The sequence below is a fragment of the Cheilinus undulatus genome, linkage group 12 (genome assembly GCF_018320785.1).
Source record: "Cheilinus undulatus linkage group 12, ASM1832078v1, whole genome shotgun sequence".
Classification (NCBI taxonomy): Eukaryota; Metazoa; Chordata; class Actinopteri; order Labriformes; family Labridae; genus Cheilinus; species Cheilinus undulatus.
Window position 1 is genome coordinate 5240507 of NC_054876.1, and position 20645 is coordinate 5261151.

Here is a 20645-nt window from a genome sequence, read left to right on the forward strand (position 1 = left end):
TTTATTTACTGGGACAAGGACAGTAGTCAAGTTAAATATCATAACTCAGCCATAGCCATAGAAACATACCTGTGCATGTGAACAAGTGAATAACAGACCATGTCTGCAATAAAAATCATTAGAATACTATTTTGTATTGGTTTTTAATTTTATTAAATTGTATATGCCAGGTCACAGTTAAAAGTTCTTGTTGATTTGCAACATTGTTTATGGTTATCTTTATATTGGATATAGTTTGATGAAGAAAAACAAAATGCAAGGCTCATTTATTTACATGCAATTTTTTTTTCCACAGCATAAGTCGTTCAAAGTCATTTGCACTTTAAAAGAGAGAAGAGATTAAGACTATGAACATAGACAGAGACCCTTTAACCCTTTCTGTTCAGCCATCACGTTGCTGCTACCGTTTTTCTGCTGTTTCCTTTAACAGCATTTAGTAACGATGAGTCCGTCTGTGTGGTTGAAGACATTTCTTCTTCTTTTCTTCAATTATTTCACTGTTATCTCTCTAACACTGAAGGATCCTCTTTGAGTCTGCTCTCTTTTGAACTACAGGGTTAAAAATGGGACAAAAATCAATGTTGGCTCAATTGTACGCTATACTGAAACATTTTCAAGCGTTTTATTTTTGGCAGAGAAAGCCACTGTGTTTATCACTATTTTATAATGTGAGCTTCAGCTACAGGCAAGGTGCTCTTCCACCTCAGTGTATCTCATCAGCTGTTTGTGTCTATGGACGTAGACCAAACAAGGAGTATCTAAGCTAAAACACTAAAATGTGTGATTTTAGGCTTTAAAATACAAAAATGACTGAGCAGTTAAACAGCGATATATACACCAGTACAAGTCCAACCACTGAAGAATTACTGACAAGCTTTAAATAAAATAAATCAGATTAATCAGAGATGATAAATATAGTGTGTAGTTTAACTAAACTTTGATATCAGACAGCAGAGTTTGAGCTACAGAGTCACAGAGGAACCTGAAAATAACCAAAACCCAGGATAGAGCGATTCAGTGAATGTGGTGTTGAAGGTGTGGAGGTGGATCAGTCTGTCAGAGGAGACTCTGTAGAAGGACAGAGAGCCAGCAGGATGGTCGAGATACACCGCTACTCCACCAGAGGATGAAGAGGATGAAGAGGAGGAGATGATTTCTGTTTCTTCGTTGTTGTGATGGACTTTGTAACCACGATCAGAGCAGCTCAGACTCCAGGACTGATCAGTCGATCCAAACAGACATTCATGCCAGTCTCCTTTCCGTCTGATTCCTCTGTAACTCACTGCTTCATAAACCCATCCACTCCACTCCACCTCCCAGTAACAGCGACCAGTCAGACCAGTCTGACACAGCAGCTGATGACAGTGAAATCTGTCTGGATGGTCAGGATATCGCTGATCCTTTCTTACACGTGTCACCATCCTGTTGTTGTCAGACAGTTCAAGTTCTCTGTTCACTGTGTTTGTGTCCACTTCCAGCTTACAGGCGTCTGATGGAGAGAGTGAGACAGAACACAGCTGATCATTCCTAAACAAGGTTACTGACAGAGTCAAACTAACATTTCATATTCAGTCCTGAAATTCAACTTTCTGTTTGAATCTGAACAGACCACAGTGAGCTGCAGCTCCACAATCACAGACACCCAACAGTTCAAAGTTCAGACATTTCTATGGGTTTGACTTTAGATTCATTTGTTTAATTTCACTTCCTGTGTCCACTGTGTGGCGCTCTAATACATCCACCAAAACTCAGTAGCACACATGATGGTGCTGTATGTGGATAATGAGCAACAGGATGATATAGAAGTGTCTGAGATGAGATTCCTCAGGAGGGAGTCTGGTCTCAGCCTTTGGGGGGGGGGGGTAGAGCTGCTGATCTTCATATCTAAAGGAGTCAGCTGATCAGGATCCTCTTGGTCAGCTCCCTGTGGAGGTCTTCAAGACCCATCCAACTGAGAGATCGGAGCAGATACTCTTTACTAAGTTAGTCTGGGGCTCCTCACCCGTGAAGACAACATTTAACAATATAGACATTAGAAAAACCTCAGGGCAGACCCAGAACTCTCTGGAGGGATTATATATCCCATCTTGTCTATCACCAGACACCGTGATTATTAAACTGGCACCCCTATCTGTGCTGACAGCACTGAGAGGCTGAAGGTCTCTGACCATGTCAGTCACAGAGGACTACAGCAACAGGTGGCTGAAAACTTTGTGCAGAGTTTTAAGTGGAGAGCATGGTCTTATAAATGGAGGCTTTAAATTTAGAGTGAAGAAATGGTTTTATGGTTTATTTTGGGCACCTCTGTGTGCAGCTGCCACAAAGAATCATGGGAACACAGAGGCTGAGCCATTACACAGATGATGCTTAGCCTAAATTAAGTCTGTTACATGACTTTCTCATGACTATTATTAACACAGGAGTTAAACAGGTGGGAGGCTGTCAGCTGCTCCATGTCTCCATGGAGACAGAATTATTGTTCATGGTGAGGATGTGATTGTTACATCCAGATGTCCTTTCTTGTTCCTTTATTATAATTCATTAAACTGTAGCAGTGTCTGTTAGTACAAACGTTAGACTAGAATAGACTAAAGTTGTGCAGACATCTTGACATGCTTGGCTAAAGAGTGCTTTAATGGTCAGAAATCCTGCAGGGCAGGCAAAAACATGCAGGACTCCACAGTGCAGCCTTTTAACATCTGATGAATCAGCTATGGTCTTTGAACTACTTCAGCTTATGCTTAAAATATCCTTAAAAAGTGAATGATATCTTAAATGGAAGAGCTTATATTTACTTGTTTGAGGACAGAGATTGTTCTCCCTTGTCACTGTGTAAAAACTGAAAATGCAGAACCTCAAAGACTGTTCTTTGGATAAATTATTAGTAGTGAAAGGGTGCTTTAGAAATTGAATGCTATTAATCAGAAAATCCTTCATTATTTATAACAATATTAAAGAGAGAAAATAAAATGACAGATTGTAAAACAGCATGATGGAATTTTTGGCTGACTGCTGAGGTCAGCCCCACACATGGCAGTGGCCGTGTCTGAGTAAGTAAGTCCATCAAAATGAGACAGTTAAAAAGTCAAATCCAACCTCTGAGGGACTGAGCCGTAGTGTTTCCCTCTCCTCAGAACTCTAAAACTGTTTCAGGTTGATGAATGTCAGTGATTGTGAATGTGGATGTTCATACTTTCAACCCAAACACAGAGATGGAGTCAGACATAGCCTCAGTCACTGTTGGTTCACATTCATGAGTCAAATTCATTATTGTGTTCTCACAAATCAACATTCAGACACTCACACTTCTTTAGACCTGGTTTCAGTCTGTGCTGTCCACCATGATCCAGCCTGGAGGAAGAAACAGAGCCAGTTCAGACATCAGGGATGGTCAGGATAGATTCTAACACTTTAATTCTTCATGTGACTTTATTTTCCTCTAATTTTTGGCTGACCACTGAGGTATGTTGTAGCATGAGAAAGAATGAAGTAAAACATGAGGGTTGTGCTACAGCCCAGGTTTATCAGTGAAGAACAAGATTTTTTGCTATTCCAGCCTTGTTGTCCCGATGTAGGGGTGCGGGCAAAAAAGCTGCTATAAATGACATTGGCAGATGCACAGGGCCTTTTATAGCCTCAGGGCGGGCCCACTCGCATCATGGCATTGAACCAGTCACCTGCCATTCAGGCCAAGGCATGACTTGAGTGATGTTAAAGTTTTATAAATTTGTTCTTCACTCGTAAAAACCTGGGCTGTAGCCCAACCCTGATGTCTGTCCATGTCCACATGCCCCATGTGTAGAGGCTGTTGTCCTCACAGCAGAGGGTGAGAGGGGGCTCTCTTCCATTATGTCATTCCCCATCCTCTTTCTCTTTCCCCAGTTCCTACTGTATCCATCCCCTATCCTATGAAAATAAAGCCATTAAAGCCCCTTGTGTAGCTGAATTGCTTAGAGCCAACTTTAGTACCTACTACCAGTCCATCTCTTTGTCTGTACCTCAGTGTCTTCAGTCTGCAGTCTGGAGCCTCCTGTAGAGCAGACAGTAGTTTCTCTCCTCGTTCTCCTAGATGATTGTAGCTCAGGTCCAGCTCTGTCAGACAGGACGAGCTCAGAGCTGAGGCCAGAGAAGAACAGCCTTCCTCTGAGACCAAACAGCCAGACAGACTACAAAGAAAGAAAAAGGCAGATTAAAAAAAACGCTCTGTTTCACATCTGGAAATGAGGCATTACATTCCCAAAATCCAGGCCGGCTCATGGTACTAGGTCTGTTCATGGTACTAGTATAAATACCACTGGATTATCAGAGTAGCAGCCCAGCGCTCCTCAACTTTTGGCAGCTATGCAGTTTTTTCCCTTTTAAATTTAATTGATCACGCATTCTGCAGGCTGCACATGATCAGTATACCAGAGCAGAGAGATGCTGCCCATTGCACAGAATGCTTTCTGCTCAAATCTGGTTCAAAACTTCTGGAACTTAATCTCCTGGAGATTCACTGTTCTCCAGAAGGAACTGACATCACCATCTCCCCTCTGAAACGGCGCAGGCGGCAACGGCGCAGAAAGCAGAAAAGGGATAAAAGAGCAGGGCTATCAGCTAAGCTATAGGCTAACCACTACAAACCAGCCATTCCCAGTCTCATCCTCACCAACTCCCTGTCGCTAAACAATAAAATTGATGAACATTGACACATTACTTCTCACAGTCTGGAATTCTGTGTCTTGATTGTCACAGAGACCTGGATGGACCAAAAATATCCCCAACCCTACTATCAAGGTGGCAGGCTGCAGTGCCTTCAGAGCCAACTGAACACCAGACTCTGGTAGGAGAAGGACTTTGTGTTAACATTGTTAACTGATGGTGCACCAACATGTCTCTTGAATCCATTCACTGCTAGACTAAATACAAAATGTTGCAGTGAAGACCCTTTTTATCTGTGCAGAGAGTTTACATTGGTGGTAATAATTGCTGTCTACATGCCCCCTCAAGCCAATGCTGCCTTGGAGATGCTACAACACTACATCAACCAGCATGTAACATCAAATCTCCTCCTTCTACTCATAGAATTATTGTTCAACCTGTTCTCATGTACTGTTCCATATGCTTTTAAATATGCTCACAAACAAAAACCGTAATGCCCTCACAAAAATAACCAATATTGCCTCAAAGGTCATAGGCCTCCTGACTCCCAGTGTCACTCAGTTAAATGCCAAAGCCATCAGACGCATCGCAAACGCAATAACACAAGATCACACCCACCCACGAGACCAGTAGTTCACATTACTGCCTTCTGGACAAAGATACAGAACACTCAGATACAACAGAGCACGGCTTAAAAACAGTCTCATATCCTCCGCCATCACAGCACTAAACCAACAGAATGTACAGTAAATGACACCTGATTGTCGTCATTGGAATTCATTACTGGAAGTGAATGATACGTGTTTTTGTGTCTTGTGATCGTTCTTCATGTGATGCGTTCTCATAGACAATAAACTGACCGACCGACCAACCGACCCATTCACTGACTGACTGACTGACTAGGACCTGAACCATGCCAGCCTGAAGTCTGCCCTGCCTAAATTCCACAAATATGTGACCAAAGATGGTAAAAAGTCCTGCAAGTCGTCCGAGGTCATTTTTGAGTTTTTGACACATTATGAAAGCATAGATTCCAAGCTTTCAAACGGTCTATCATACACCTTAATCTGATCATATTTTACAAAGATATGCTCATATAAATGTTAACTTATAGTTCCTGTTTGTTCTGAGAAAACCAGGCTCAAAGTTTCAGGACTTCTCCTACCTTCAGGCAGGCCGGGAGATGGGCGTGAACAATAGGGTCACATTTACATAAAGTCCACCCAAAGCAAGCTTCTGAATCAGACTGGTGATGCTCATCAAAATATTCCCACAGAAAATCCGCCGTCATCAAACTTGCCCTGTCGTGTGATCTTGAAGTTGTCCAAAGTCTGTTGATAATTCTTGCTGCTTCTTCATCGTCTCTTCTACTTTTCTTCACTGCAGGGTGCATCTTGAGGCTTGTTGTTAAAGGTGATAACTAGAAACAGCTGTAGTTACGTGCCGAGGGGGGTGGCATTTGAGCCATGCGGTGTTTGTTATTGTCCATCTCAATGGGCGAAACTGGGAACAATGGCAGACTGAGTGACCAATTATCACCCTGCAGTTTCGCTTTCCCCTCCCCCAATATCCTTGCAGCAACTGCGAGAATATGGCATTTTAAAACACAAAATTGACGCTTTTAAATATCACATTTGTGTTAATTTTTTCATCGAATGAGTAGTTTAAATGTCGGACTTGAATAAAATGAGAAAAAATGAAAAATGGTCATTTTTAAGAAAACGACTTTGTATCCATTTTTCTCAACCAGCGGAATGCCGACTTGCAGGAACTTTATCTGGCTTCGGTCATATATGTGAACTTTCCCACAAGAGAAAAGAACACTCCGCAGCAGGGTGCGAATTGTTGAAAAACCAGAGGGGGGGACGTTTTCTAAAAAAAAAAAAACGCATCTTGCAACTGGGCTTTAAGCCTTTTTGGTCTGGCACATACTGTGCTCTTTGAATCATGCAATTGGTTTGTGGTGCGTTGTTTGTGGGGACACAACAGACGAACTCAGCTTAATCAGCTGCCCCTGACATGTACGAAATATTCGCAGAGTGAAACAAGCAGATTCCCATACATCAGAGCATTTTTCCAGTGTCAGCTTTCTCAGTTGAGGTCAGAGAGAGAGCATGTGGAGAAACTCCAGTCCTAACAGGTAAAATTCAGAAAACTTCTCAAGGTTTTATCACCATCTTTTTCTCATCAATTTCCTCCACAATCACTGCAACTGCACCTCGGGTGCAATTTCTTGAAAAAGAAGGGCGGGGACATTTTTTCCCTTTCTTTTTTATTTTAATGTCATGAAAGTAAACACATAAATACATACATTTTGACAGAACTCATCTTAGTCCTGTGGAAGTGGGTTGTTAAAGCTTTAACTTCAGATCAAGATCAAGTCTTGAAAAATATAAATAAAATAGGCTAATTAAATAAAGCGCATTAGTGTGAAGTCGCCGACTTGTACGGCCAAATAAAGTACGAGAAATCAACAACAAAAATAGGGAAACTATTTATATTAGGTTTTTTTTTTCAAAAACTTTTTAACACAAAAAATTTGCATTCATCTGAAAACTTGCCTATTCTTGGGAGAACAGTCTGCTTTGGTGATGAACTTCGGCCCTTTTTGTCTTCCTACCAGTTGCAGCGTCATCGGCAGCATGAGGGCCTTCTCTCATCCACATCTCAGCATACTTTTCAGCAGGAAAGGATGAAACTTCTGGGACATTTACGGAAATAAAGAGCGAATTGTTCAGCGTGGCAACCTGCATCCTGTTCCTCTCGTTTGTTAGAATCATATCTATTGCGCTGAATCCTCTCTCACACTCAGCTGTTGACACAGGAAGAGTTGAAACTGTGGCTATTATTTTTTTTTTAGGCTCTTGCCTATGCCGCCGTTGCATTTGTACTCGTGAAATTCCTTCAGGAGAAGAATGGGACTTGTATCCATGTGGAGAAAGTGGCGCAAGTTCAGTAACTCTGTGTCGCCATACAATATACGGTCCTCTTCATCATTCGGCCAGGTGTTTGGATTCAGCACTGATGCTGCGGACGGCACCCCATCAGCATCCTCCAGTTTCTGTGTGATGTTTTCTGTCAGAGTGAGGAAAAAGTTAGTGTGGAAATCCTCTGACTTCTTGTGTTGTGTTTCACTAAACTCAGACAGTGTCTCTCCTTTAAAAGTCTGAGCTCTTGCATGCTCCTGTTTGAGAGACCTTGTGTTTATTCTGTCATTTCTCATCATGGACTTAAGCAACTTCAACACAGTATCTACTTCTGCTTTTGCAGTGATTGCCGTGGCATCCCTTTTTTGTAGAAACAAGGACAATGCTTTCAAAGTTTCTTATGGGTCTTTTATACAAGCCAGCTCTGATATAAAGAGCCACTGTGTCATCTCTGTATAGATTCCTGCACATTTTGCTCTTTCCTTGACAGGCCGTGAGTTGTCTCCAGACGTCTCTTGGAAGAGCTTCACCAGGGAAGGATAGCTCTCCCATAAGGCTGTCACTGAAGTACATGACGAGGAGAGTCACCTGACATCAAATACTCTCCCCACTCTTCGTGCATGCATACCTAGCTCCACTGCAACCATTTCAAATTCTCTTAAATGCTTGGGACTTTGAGAAAAGAAAGCATGCAAGGAGTCGATGAACATTTGAAAGTGACTGGCCTGTGTGTTTTTCTTGACCGCATCGTGAACGGCAAGCTCCAGTTTGTGGTTCATGCAGTGTATAATAGTCAAATCAGGGTTTGTTTGCTCACACAGGAGTGTAGCTGCCCCTTTGTATTTTCCCATCATAGTAGCCGCCCCATCAATTGCAAATCCAAGCAGTCGAGTCTGCAGTATGTCTTTGGTGATCCCCTGTTTGTTGAGACATTGTAGCAGTGTGTTACAGATTGCCTCCCCGGTGCATGACTGCGACTCAATAAGCTTATAGAAAAAGTTACAGGCTTGTGCTCATTTTGTCAGAGGACTTAACAACAAATTCAGCCAGCTGTGCTGACATTTTATCTGCAATAAACATCAGCATATTGTGGCAGGCTTTATCAGTGTAACATATTCCCAAGATTAAGGCCATTTAGCTCCTGCAGCTCCATGTTTGAATAATAAATCGTACAGGCAGACCGTATAGGCTGTGTGCATGCACCTCTCAGTTGCTTTTAATTTTCTTCATTGTATTTTCTCCACAGAGCTGCACCACCTTCTATTGACTTTTCTATGGTGTCTTCCACTCTCTTTTTAATAACATTGCTGCATTTTAAATGAGACAGGCACTTCCCGTGTTTACCTGTCTTACTGTTCATTTTTTTGCAGTTTTGGCTGTGATCCCATTGATAAATGCAGTGTCAATGTGCAGTCTTTCTTTGGTGAGTGGCCCAAGAGAACGAACATCTGAGCATATGGAACACTTAACGGACCCATCCTCACTGACAGTTAGCCATTCACGTCCATCTTTCCATTTTGTGAAGCACTCTGGGTCAACACAGCCTCCGACTAGATGTGGGCGGGACGGTATGACAGGCGGTACATGCGGCTCCTCAGCCCGGGATCCTGTCAGTGATGTGTTCTTGGTTAGTGGCGACTGGTGATTTTCATCACCTAACCGTCTTGTCTTGCTCTCTTGTCTGGGTTTGTCTTCCTTGTTTGGTGCTCCGAAATATGAGGATATGCTTTGCTGGCTCTGCTTCATCTTGTTAGCCAAGCTAGCTTAGTGTTTATACTCGCTAGTACAAGCGTATCATAATGTTTACTGATGCTAGAATTGGCTGCATACCAATTTGTTCTGCATCCAAAATACCTGTTTGAAATGTCAATGCTTTCTGTTTATAATTTTATTTACTTTTCCAAGCAACAAAAATTACACAATATACAATTATCATAAAAACAACCCAAACAAGAAAGGAAACAAACAAACAAAAACAAAACAAAACAACACAAAAACAAAAAACAGAACCAACAAAACCATTACACAAAAATAAGTAAATATACAACACAGAAGTACAACAGACCCACATGAAAAACAAAAAAGCTCAACTTCCTCCTTTCATGTCCTTTATCATAACTTTAATCACTATAATCCCTATAATCCAACAAATGAATATACTAATCTCTCTGAACAACTAATATAAATTTCCATATATCAGGCATTGCTATTGATTCAACCTACTAAAAAAATAAATAAATACTCCATCATCAGCACAGCCAATTCATACACAAACAGGGAGTACCAAAATGCTATACTAGTAAGACACAGACTACTTATTTGTTAAATGTATAGCTTTATGAGCTCAGCACTTGTATTATTTTTCCCCATATATTCTCAAATTGAGTCACTTTGTTTTTTTCAACGGCAATAAGCTTTTCCATATTCAAATAATAAGACAATTCATTTTTCCAGTGATTAAGGGATGGAGGATATGTAGATTTCCATTGTTTTAAAATAAGTCTCTTTAATATCAACGAGGAAAGGAGAATGATCCATTTTTGTGGAAATTGCACACTATTGTTTGAAACATCTTGTAAGATACAAAGTGATGGGTGGAAATTAAGCTTTCGTACCGAGGACCTCTGATAGCCAGTTCTCTATTTCCAACCATATTGTCTGAATTTTACCACACTGCCAGAACGCATGGAACAAAGAATCTGCAGTTCCACACTTTAAGCAGTCCTTTGAAACCTTCCCATCACACTTATGCATTTTATCTCTGGTACAATAAATTCTATACATTATTTACATTGAATCAAACGTAGATTTTCACTGACTGTAATATCATTTGTTATGTTCCAACATTGTTCCCACTTGGAATTTATATCCTCCCTTCCTAAATCCTGGTTCCACAAACACATTCTGGATTTTTAACAAAGCGTCAACCAAATAAGATTTCTATAAGATTTTATACACTCTGTCAGTTTGTTACATGTTTCAGACTTGAATATAACTTCCTCTAACTCACTGTGTTGTCCCAAAGATTCAAGGTCAAAACTTTGAAATAAACTCCTCAGCTGCATGTACCTGAAAAATTCCCCATTGGACAGACCATATTTGCTTTTAACGTCAGTCCAGGAAATAAATTTGTTACCATTCATTAAATCCTCCACCATTTCTATACCTCTCTCCCTCCATGTAGACCAATTTAACACTTTATTCTGAAGAGTTATCCAAGGATTATTCCACAATAAAGTATGCTTTGGCAGTGTTATAGATTCCCTTAAAAGACTCTTCATTTTTTTCCATGTTGCTGATAAATTTCTAACCATAAAATTAACAGAGGTATTTTTTCCAGTTTTAGAAAACACATAAGAAAACAGATTTTGAGGATAGACCTGGACATTTTCAACCTGAATCCATTGTATAATTGTGTTTGTATATCTGTTGCTTACTATTATTAATGGCACATCCCAAATACTTAATTTTAGTTGTCCATTTAAATGTCTGCTGTAAGGTATGCACTGTGTTTTTGGATTTCCCTACTGCCATTATTTCTGTTTTTCCTAAATCAATCTTATAGCCTGAGACCGCTGAATATTCTGTAAATATTGCAAGCAAAGGTTGAATGGATTCCTCAAAATTATTTAGGTACATCAAAAGATCATCAGCAAATAAATTCAATTTGTACTGTTGTTTTCCTATAGCGACACCTGTAATTTGATGATCTTGTCTAATTCTCTCTGCCAGAGGTTCGATTGCTAAAGTAAAAAGAAGTGGGGAGAGAGGACAACCTTGTCTAGTACCCCTCTCCAAAGTAAATTCCTCTGAGAGAACATTATTTGTGACAATTCTAGCTTTAGGGAATTTATACATTAGTCTAACAAAGTTTACAAATTCACCTGGAAGATTAAATTTTTCCAAAACTTTAAAAAGAAAAGGCCACTCAAGGCGGTCAAACGCTTTTTCAGCATCAACCGCCATAACAGCCAAATTTAAATTGTGTTTTTTTGCATGCTGAATAATACCAAAACAGGTTCTTGTATTTGTCTGTAAACGCCTATTTTTAATGAAACCTGTTTGGTTTTTATGTATCAAATCTGGTAAAATCTTTCAAAGTCTATTGCTCATTAGTTTAGTTAATATCTTATTGTCACAATTGATTAAGCTAATAGGTCTGTAATCTGATGGTGATTCACCTGATTTTCCTGGTTTCAGTATAACTGAGATAATTGCTTGATACATAGATTTGGGCAGTACCTGGTTGTCTGACATGTGTCTGGTCATTTGAATGAATATTGGAGCCAGTTTACTCCAGAATGTAGAGTAAAACTCAATCGGAAACCCATCCATACCTGGTGCTTTTTTTAGTGACAAAGTTTTAATTGTTTGTAATATTTCAGCTCTAGTGATCTCTGAACTTAAAAATTCTTTCTTGTCCTGTGAAAGTTGTTTTAAATTATTTTTATCCAAAAAAGAACCTGGATCATTTAAGTTGCGTTGTTCAGATTTATACAGAGTTTCATAGAACGATTTGAAAATACTATTAATGAGTTTATTGTTTCTAATGAGTACATCTGACTCATTGTCTCTCAGAATTATTGTTGGTCTAGCCTGAATTCTCTTTACCAATGATGCTAGATGTTTACATGACTTATTTGCCATTAAATAAAATGCCTTATTTGAATTAAGTCTGTAGTTATTGGCTCTTTCTGAAAGTAAAAGTTCATACTCTTGTTTTGCTTTGACCATTTTGTCCCCCAGTCCTAAAGACTTTTTATGAAATGACTCCAGCGCTGCGATTTCTCGTTCTTTTTCTTTAATTTGGAAATCTAGATCATTCTTTTTCTTTGACGAAAATTAAATTATCATTCCTCTCACATAAGCTTTAAATGCATCCCATATTATGTCAGGGGATGGTGTGTCCTGTTGTCCATTATTTACATTTGTATTAATAAAGTCGTCTATTTTTCCATTTATATATTTTAGAAACTCTGCATCAAGTAAATGTGCTCTATTCATTCTCCATACACGATTGCTCTTTTTGTTTTCCACTGACACAGTTAGACAGGATACTGGAGAATGGTCTGATATAACAATTTCATGAATCTTTGAGTTCAGTGCATTTTCTAACAACACTTTTGAAATAAAAATATAATCAATCCTTGAATAACTCTTCTTACTATTGGAATAGTATGTGTAATCATTTGTTGTTGGAAATAATAGTCTCCATGTATCTTCCAAGGTATTTGTCGAAAGAAAGTCTTTTATTTATTTATTTTTTTTTGAAATGTCAATGCTTTCTAAGTGGTGCCATCTACTGGTGAATGTCGGAGGTGCGTCCAGTCAGCAGATGGGGGGATAAAACCAAGTGGCAACCTCCGGTTCTAAAAAATGAAGCCAATGCAGAAGTGCAAAAAACATTGCTATACTGCGAGTGTCCACTTGAGGCTGGCTGCAGGAACACCGGAAGTCCGGGGGGTGAATTTTTTTGTACCACGATCGTTTGGATTATATTTAGGATGAAAGCTGATTGGCGCATCTCATTTGATTGACAGATAGCTCGGTAGGCAGAGGCTCCGTTTCTGTCAACCAGAATGCTAGCTAGCAGGCTGACAGGAAGTTGTGCTTAGTGGGCGGGCCGTTAGGTTGATCCAAAGTTTGGTTTAGACCGCGATTTCAATATGGAAGCCTCCATGGATTGGCTTCAAGAACCGTTTGATTCCGCTTATTGTAAGCAGACAACTGACGTCACACGGGGTTTGTCCAATTCTTTCTACAGTCTACAGGTAAAACGTATCCCCACTGGGGATGAAATTTTGTTATCAGAGAGGGGGATAACAGAAGTGGGGGGGGGGGAATCCCCCCCATCCTCCCCAGCAATTCGCACCCTGCTTTGCAGTACTGGACTTGTGTGAGACGTCTCTCTGCCAGACAAGAGACAAAGTTAGTTTTCTGGCTCAAATCTCTGTTATGATGCTTTAAATCACTGATCATCAACCAGAGGTCCAGGGGCTACATCAGGCCCCCGGAAGCTTTATTAAATTCAGAAAAAGTGCTGAGGGAAAATTACTTTGCTTTATTTAGGGTCTCTTTTCCTTCTTCCCTTTTATGATCTCTACAGATATTTACGTATATAAGAATAAGTAAGATTGAAACATGTTTTTTTGAAAGATTGGCTCATTGTTTGATTAGTTTTACAAAAATCTGACAATTATTAACCATTATTAGCAAATAATATGCATGACAAATGTACTTTTAAGTCCATTCTTAATTAAACCAGCAGATTTCTAAGTAAATTTAATTAAAAAAAAAAAAAATCTCACGAATAGAGAAGAATTAGAATTAAAACAAAACATCTTTTTCATTCATGCGTTTTTCACCAATGAGGAGACAGCATATTCACATCAAACTACACAGCAGCTCAAGAAATATGTGACTAAAAAATCTCAGTCACCTCCTTGTGGCTTGATGCAGTATGGAGACTTAAATGTTTGAATAGGGACCGAGTTCACTGCTAAAGGCTAAAGGTAAGGTACATTTCAAAGAAAATACAATTATTTAAACAAAAAAGTTTATTTTATTTAGTTCATTTAATGCGTCAGTCCTCACAGTGTCTGCATAGATATACGCTGGCTCTTGAACAAATATAGTTGATGAACCCTGCTTTAAATGATTTATAGGCCGTTGTGGCTAAAACATTTGGCAAATTTACCTCACTACCACCAACCACCCCCAACCAGTCCTCCAAAGGACTGAAACAAAGAACCTCTACAGTTTTTTTTTGTTTTTTTTTTTTTGTTTTTTTAGTTTCTACACCTTTGAAGTTGGGAGACTTTGATATAGTTGTCACTGCTGTTGCACTAACCTGAGAGAATCTAGTCTGCAATGTGGACTTTTCAGTCCAGAAGACAGCTGTGTCACTCCTGAATCCTGCAGGTCATTGTTACTCAGGTCCAGCTTTCTGAGACTGGAGGACTGGGATCTGAGGACTGAGGACAGAGCTCCACAGCTTCTCTCTGAGAGGTTACAGACACTCAGTCTGTAAAGGACTTCAGGTTAGTCAATTATATAATCAAACTTAAAAAGTAAAAGCCAGATTGATCTGTAAACTTGTTAAAGCTGTAGAATCTTTACCTGAGCATTTCCAGTGTCAGCAGTAGATCCTTAAGTCCACCAATAAGTTGATCAATTCCTGAATCCTGTATGTTATTGTTACTCAGGTCCAGCTCTCTCAGTCTGGAGGAGCTGAGGACTGAGGACAGAGCTCCACAGCTTCTCTCTGAAAGGTTACAGCCACTCAATCTGAAACAGAAACAGAAGCAGAAAGAAGTTAATTTTTCTTAATACAGACAACTATTCTAATCAGTGCAGTTGTGAGTTCACCTACAGAGCTCTGTTGGAGGCTTTGACCACTGGCAGCAGCCTCAGGAGAGCCTCCTCTGAAGCAGAGTATTTCTTCAGGTCAAACACGTCCAGATCATTTTCTGATGACAGTAAGATGAAGACCAGAGCTGACCACTGAGCAGGAGACAGTTTATCTGTGGAGAGACGTCCTGATCTCAGGGACCATTGGATCTTCTCGACTAGAGAACAATCATTCAGTTCATTCAGACAGTGGAACAGGTTGATGCTCTTCTCTGCAGACAGACACTTGTCGATTTTTGTCTTGATGTACTGGACTGTTTTTTGACTGGTCTGTGAGTCACTTCCTGTTTGTGTCAGCAGACCTTGCAGGAGATTCTGATTGCTGGTCAGTGACAGACCCAGGAGGAAGCGAAGGAACAAGTCCAGGTGTCCATTTGGGCTCAGTAAGGCCTGGTCCACAGCACTCTGGTAGAGCTCTGTCGTTGTAGATCTGGATGGTGTTTGTTCATCTTCCATCAGATTGACTCCAGAGTTGATGAAGGTCAGGTGGACATGAAGAGCAGCCAGAAACTCATGAACACTCAGATGGATGAAGGAGAACACCTTGTCGTGGTACAGTCCTCTCTCCTCTCTGAAGACCTGTGTGAACACTCCTGAGTACACCGAGGCTGCTCTGATATCGATGCCACACTCCATCAGATCTGGTTCATAGAAGATCAGGTTTCCTTTCAGCAGATGCTCAAAAGCCAGCTTACCCAGAGACTCAATCATCTTCCTGCTCTCTGGACTCCAGTGTTGGTCTGTCTCAGCTCCTCCATCGTATTTGATGTTCTTCACTTTGGTCTGAACCACCAGGAAGTAGATGAACATCTCAGTCAGGGTCTTGGGCAACTCTCCTCCCTCTCTGGTCTTCAGCACATCCTCCAGAACTGTAGCAGTGATCCAGCAGAAGACCGGGATGTGGCACATGATGTGGAGACTTCTGGAACTCCTTAGGTGGGAGATGATTGTGTCAGCCTGCGCCTTATCTTTGAATCTCTTCCTGAAGTACTCCTCCTTCTGAGGGTCAGTGAACCCTCTGATCTCCGTCACCATGTCAACACACTCAGGAGGGATCTGATTGGCTGCTGCAGGTCGTGTGGTTATCCAGAGACTAGCAGATGGAAGCAGGTTCCCCCTGATGAGGTTTGTCAGCAGCACATCCACTGAGGTGGACTTTTTAACATCAGTTAGGATTTTAGTTTTGTGGAAGTCCAGAGGAAGTCGACACTCATCCAGACCGTCTAAGATGAACACGACCTGAAACCCTTCAAACCTGCAGAGTCCTGCTTCTTTGGTTTCAGGAAAGAAGTAATGAACAAGCTCCACCAAGCTGAACTTCTTCTCTTTCAGCACATTCAGCTCTCTGAAAGTGAATGGAAATGTGAACTGGATGTCCTGGTTGGCTTTGCCTTCAGCCCAGTCCAGAGTGAACTTCTGTGTTAAGACTGTTTTTCCAATGCCAGCCACGCCCTTCGTCATCACTGTTCTGATTGGTTCATCTCTCCCAGGTGGAGCTTTAAAGATGTCTTCTTGTCTGATGGTTGTTTCTGGTCTTTGTGGTTTCCTGGATGTTGTTTCAATCTGTCTGACTTCATGTTCATGGTTGACCTCTCCAGTCCCTCCCTCTGTGATGTAGAGCTCTGTGTAGATCTGATTCAGAAGGGTTGGGTTTCCTGCTTTAGTGATCCCCTCAAACACACACTGGAACTTCTCCTTCAGGTTAGACTTGAGTTTATGTTGGCAAACTGAAGCAGGAGTTCCTGAAAGAACAAGCAACAAATGATGTGAATGAGCTGATCCTGCAAAAAGTTATAATATAAAAGAGTGGCTGTGCAGTTCTTCTTCATCAGTTTCAGTGGGTTGTGCAGAATATTAAAGCAGAGTTTGGAAATGAAAATCTCCACTTCATTTTTCCATCATCTTAAATCTGAGTTTCTGTTTAATTTTGAAAAACTTACTGCTCCACAGATGGTCAGCCAGCTCATTCTGCTTCATTCTCCTCAGGAAGTTCTCTGTGATCTTCAGAAAAGCCTCTCTGCTGCTCCTCTGATCTTCATATTCACCAGCCAGCACCTCCTCATCCTCACTGCGACAGTCTGGGTTATCCTGACTCAGAGCCTTCTGAAATCTCTTCAGTTCATTCTTCACAAAGATGATAATGTTCTCCTCCAGCAGCTGGAATAAAGAAAATGTGAATGTTTAGAGGACAGCCTGTAATATCTAGACATAAGTGCTCCACTGTAAATGATGAGGTACATACCATAAATATGGAGTCCAGGTCTGTTTTATGCCGCTTGGAACGATCATTGAAGAACTCTGGTGTTTCCAGCAGACCTCTGTAGAAAAAAAATCAGGTTTGAGGACCAGGTGTTTAAAAATATGTGAATATGTAGGAGGTTTAAAGGATTATTCCACATTTACTATAGAATGCATGTATACTTATTGGAGGAGATCAATTCCTCAACCCTCAATTCCTCTTTCTGCTTTAACAAAAAGGGATCTATCACCCTGATCTGGAGGGATGAGTACAGAAATCTGGGATCAAGATGTCACCAGTATGAAAATGTCTGGAACCGTACAGGATGAATCAAAACACAGATCTTTGTGTACAATTTTTGTACTCTAAGTCAGTGGTTCCCAAAGTGGGGGTCGGGACCTTCAGGGGGGTCGCGGAATGCTTTCCAAAATTTAATATGATTTGAAATCATACATTTTGTGTATTATTGTAAAAAAAAAAAAGAGACAAATTTAAAATAAAAACTTGATTATTTAAGTGATATTTGTGCTTTAATGTAAGTGAAAGTGATTAAAATACCTAAAAAGCAAGTTGCTTTGTGCAACATCATGCACTTTATCCCCATCAAAGGAAGGTGGGGGTCCCGGATCTCTGACACCATTGTTTTGGGGTCACGAGCTGAAAAGTTTGGGAACCCCTGCTCCAAGTGACGTGTCTATTGCAAACAAGCCGGCCCTATGTGCCGGCCCTTTAGCGTGAATGATTGGAGCTGGCACACTACTGAGAGCCATCCACTCCTCTCCTGAAAGAGCACAGAATAAAGGGAGGATGGTTCCTCCGCATCGTTCCACCACAGCAACACCATAAAGACACTTCCTCACTCCTCAGCTTCAGTAAACTAACCACTGTGACAGAATCCTAATATAACAATAAACAAAAAGGTCAAAAATTGGAGCAAATGGAACGCTAAAGAGTTCACAAAACTTTGTCACATACTTTCCAACAACTGTTTCAAACCCTTCAATGAGCTAGTCACACAATACTGCATCCCAAAATTAAGAATATCTAAATTACATCTCTCTACAGCATGCTATCAAAGAGAAAATCCCCATAGATGAAGAAAATACTGATACACACAGGTCTGAAGATGTGCTCTTTAACCATGACCAGTTCAAAAAAAGAACTGTCAAAAGGTTCCTGGAGATATTCAATGACAGAAGTGCAAATCAATTTGAGATCATTACACAGAAATGGAGCAGAGATCTAAACATTCATAAAGATAATGTATCATGGGGGGACATATCTAATAAGCAAGACGACCTTTCCGTTATACAAAGAACAAACTACGGCAATTTAAAATTCTGAACAGGCTTTTCTACACTCCAACACAGCTGCATAAGACGGGGGTTCTTGATAACAGTAACTGTATTAAATGTGGTTCTGCTGAGGGAACGCTCATGCATCTGTTATGGGACTGTAGTAAAATTAAAGACATTTGGTTCAGTACAACAAAACAAACAATGATCCATACAAACACAGTCATACCATTCACACTGCAGACATGCATACTTGGTGATCTGCACAGCTGTAATGAGATCCCTGCAAAAAATAAGAAAATATTTCTCTCTCTATGCATGGTCATAAAAACAGTATCAGTATGATCAGGCTTGAAAAGGTTGCTTCCAGATAAGGAATACCAATGATAACAAAATACTCGGAAACATGGTCTTGTCTAGAGAACATTTTTACATCAATTCTTAAAGGGATACTTTAACATTTTGGCAAATTAGCCCACTGCCATAATTCCTATAGTAATAGGTTCATTACCTTTAGTTGTCGGTGCAAGCTATTTTTAGATCGGCACTGCGGAGTTCGGAGCTGCTGTGCCAACTCAATGGAGACAGACGGTATTTTTGCTTTCCCTCATCAAGCTCATCAAATACACAATCCAGCAACTCCAAAACGCTCTCGTGGACAAGTTGTGACCTGCACATTCACCACACTATGAAATAATAACATATAAATATGTATTATTATGACACATGAAGCAAATACTCAGAACTACTTTCAGAGTAACCCACAGGGTGGAGTGACACAGTTGTGCGCCTGTGGCAGTGCCGTAGTTACTTGGTAGTTCCGGCTTTGCATTTAGCTTTAAAACATCTCCGTCTCGTAATGTTCCATGATTATTTCATAGCGTGGTGAATGTGCAGGTCACAACTTACGTTTTGGAGTTGTTGGATTGTGTATTTGATGAGTTTGATGAGGGAAAGCCAAAAATACCGTCTGTCTCCATAGCGTTAGCTGTGCAGCTGGTTTATCAGTCCCCCCAGATCTAGAAACAGCTTGCACCGACAACTAAAGGAAACGAACCTGTTACTAAGACTACAGGAATTATGGCAATGGGCGAATTTGCCAAAATGTTACAGTATCCCTTTAAACAACCATTCAAATAATGAAGTGCATACCATTCATAATATACTTTAATATGGTTATTACCAAACCTCTCTACTGCTGTTGGATGTTTGTAATTAGTCAAGTGTTTGTAATTTTCCATTTCTGTGATTTGACAATTTGACAATTTGACAATTACTGGCTATCATTTTTGTGCCTTTACATTTTGTAAACAAATATGCAAACTGATAAATAAGCAATATGCTGTCTGAGAAGAATATTTGAGAGGACAAAAAGGGGCCTACATCTGGGATGGTTTGGTGGGAGGGATAAGGGTTGTGCTTTTTTATGTGTGGGTAATGTGCATCATGTCTTTTTCCGCTGTTGCCGGGAAAATTATACCGCATAAAATATTGGGGGGATTTCACCAAAATCTTCTGTTTTATCCATGTATTATTAAGTGTTTATTTTAAGGTACTGTGTTAGTGGCATTACGACGCCCTCTGCTGGCAGTAAGGGGTATATTGCATCACTTCCACCCTCTCGTCAGTCTGCTTAGAGCTCGACTGCGAGAGGTATGTATCCACTGTAGCTTGTTCATAAAGTGCAAATATAAAAGTTCTCAGTTTGAGCTAACTATTAAAAACAGTTTGGTTGTTACAGGAGATGGAATGCGTGACTTTTTCTTGTGTATTTAGCCTGTAAATCAGTGTTAGAGAGAGCTAGCTTAACACGTGTTTGCGACATATGCTTGTGTGTGCATTTGGGCTGACGCAGCCGTCACATCTTCTATGAGACACGTTTTGAGCATTTTTTTTTCTCATGTTAGGCGTGTTGTGAAGATAGAACCCATGTTGACAGCATTTTGCTCTCTCTGAAATCATTCAGGTATGTTTATCTTGCTGTACCTTTATGAACAGGGGCGTCACCAGACCCAAATGCACTGAAAAAAGTAAAACATTGGTTGAACTTAAAAAAAATTGAAGTAATCAATCACACAAAACATTTTGAATTGAAACATTTTTTTTTAATTAGGTAAATGAAATTTTTTAAGA

General features: G+C 40.3%; 1 protein-coding gene across 1 annotated transcript; it reads right to left on the reverse strand.

The window, feature by feature from the left end:
- Positions 1-962: 962 nt before the first annotated feature.
- LOC121519186 (NLR family CARD domain-containing protein 3-like) lies at positions 963-17857 on the reverse strand. Its single transcript, XM_041802014.1, has 9 exons — positions 17811-17857; positions 17221-17296; positions 16919-17135; positions 14941-16720; positions 14688-14855; positions 14419-14592; positions 3999-4166; positions 3305-3351; positions 963-1489 (listed from the first exon to the last, which is right to left on the reverse strand). The coding sequence occupies exons 1-9, from the start codon at positions 17855-17857 to the stop codon at positions 963-965; spliced, it is 3204 nt and encodes a 1067-aa protein (XP_041657948.1).
- Positions 17858-20645: the final 2788 nt, after the last annotated feature.

Coding starts and splice junctions, on each gene's coding strand:
- LOC121519186 (XM_041802014.1), bottom strand. CDS start 17,857: ATGGTGTCAGAGATCCGGGACCCCCACCTTCCTTTGATGGGGATAAA. Junction 17,297..17,810: donor CTTCCTTTGATGGGGATAAA/GTGCATGATGTT, acceptor TTTTTTCTACAG/AGGTCTGCTGGAAACACCAG. Junction 17,136..17,220: donor ACCTGGACTCCATATTTATG/GTATGTACCTCA, acceptor TCTTTATTCCAG/CTGCTGGAGGAGAACATTAT.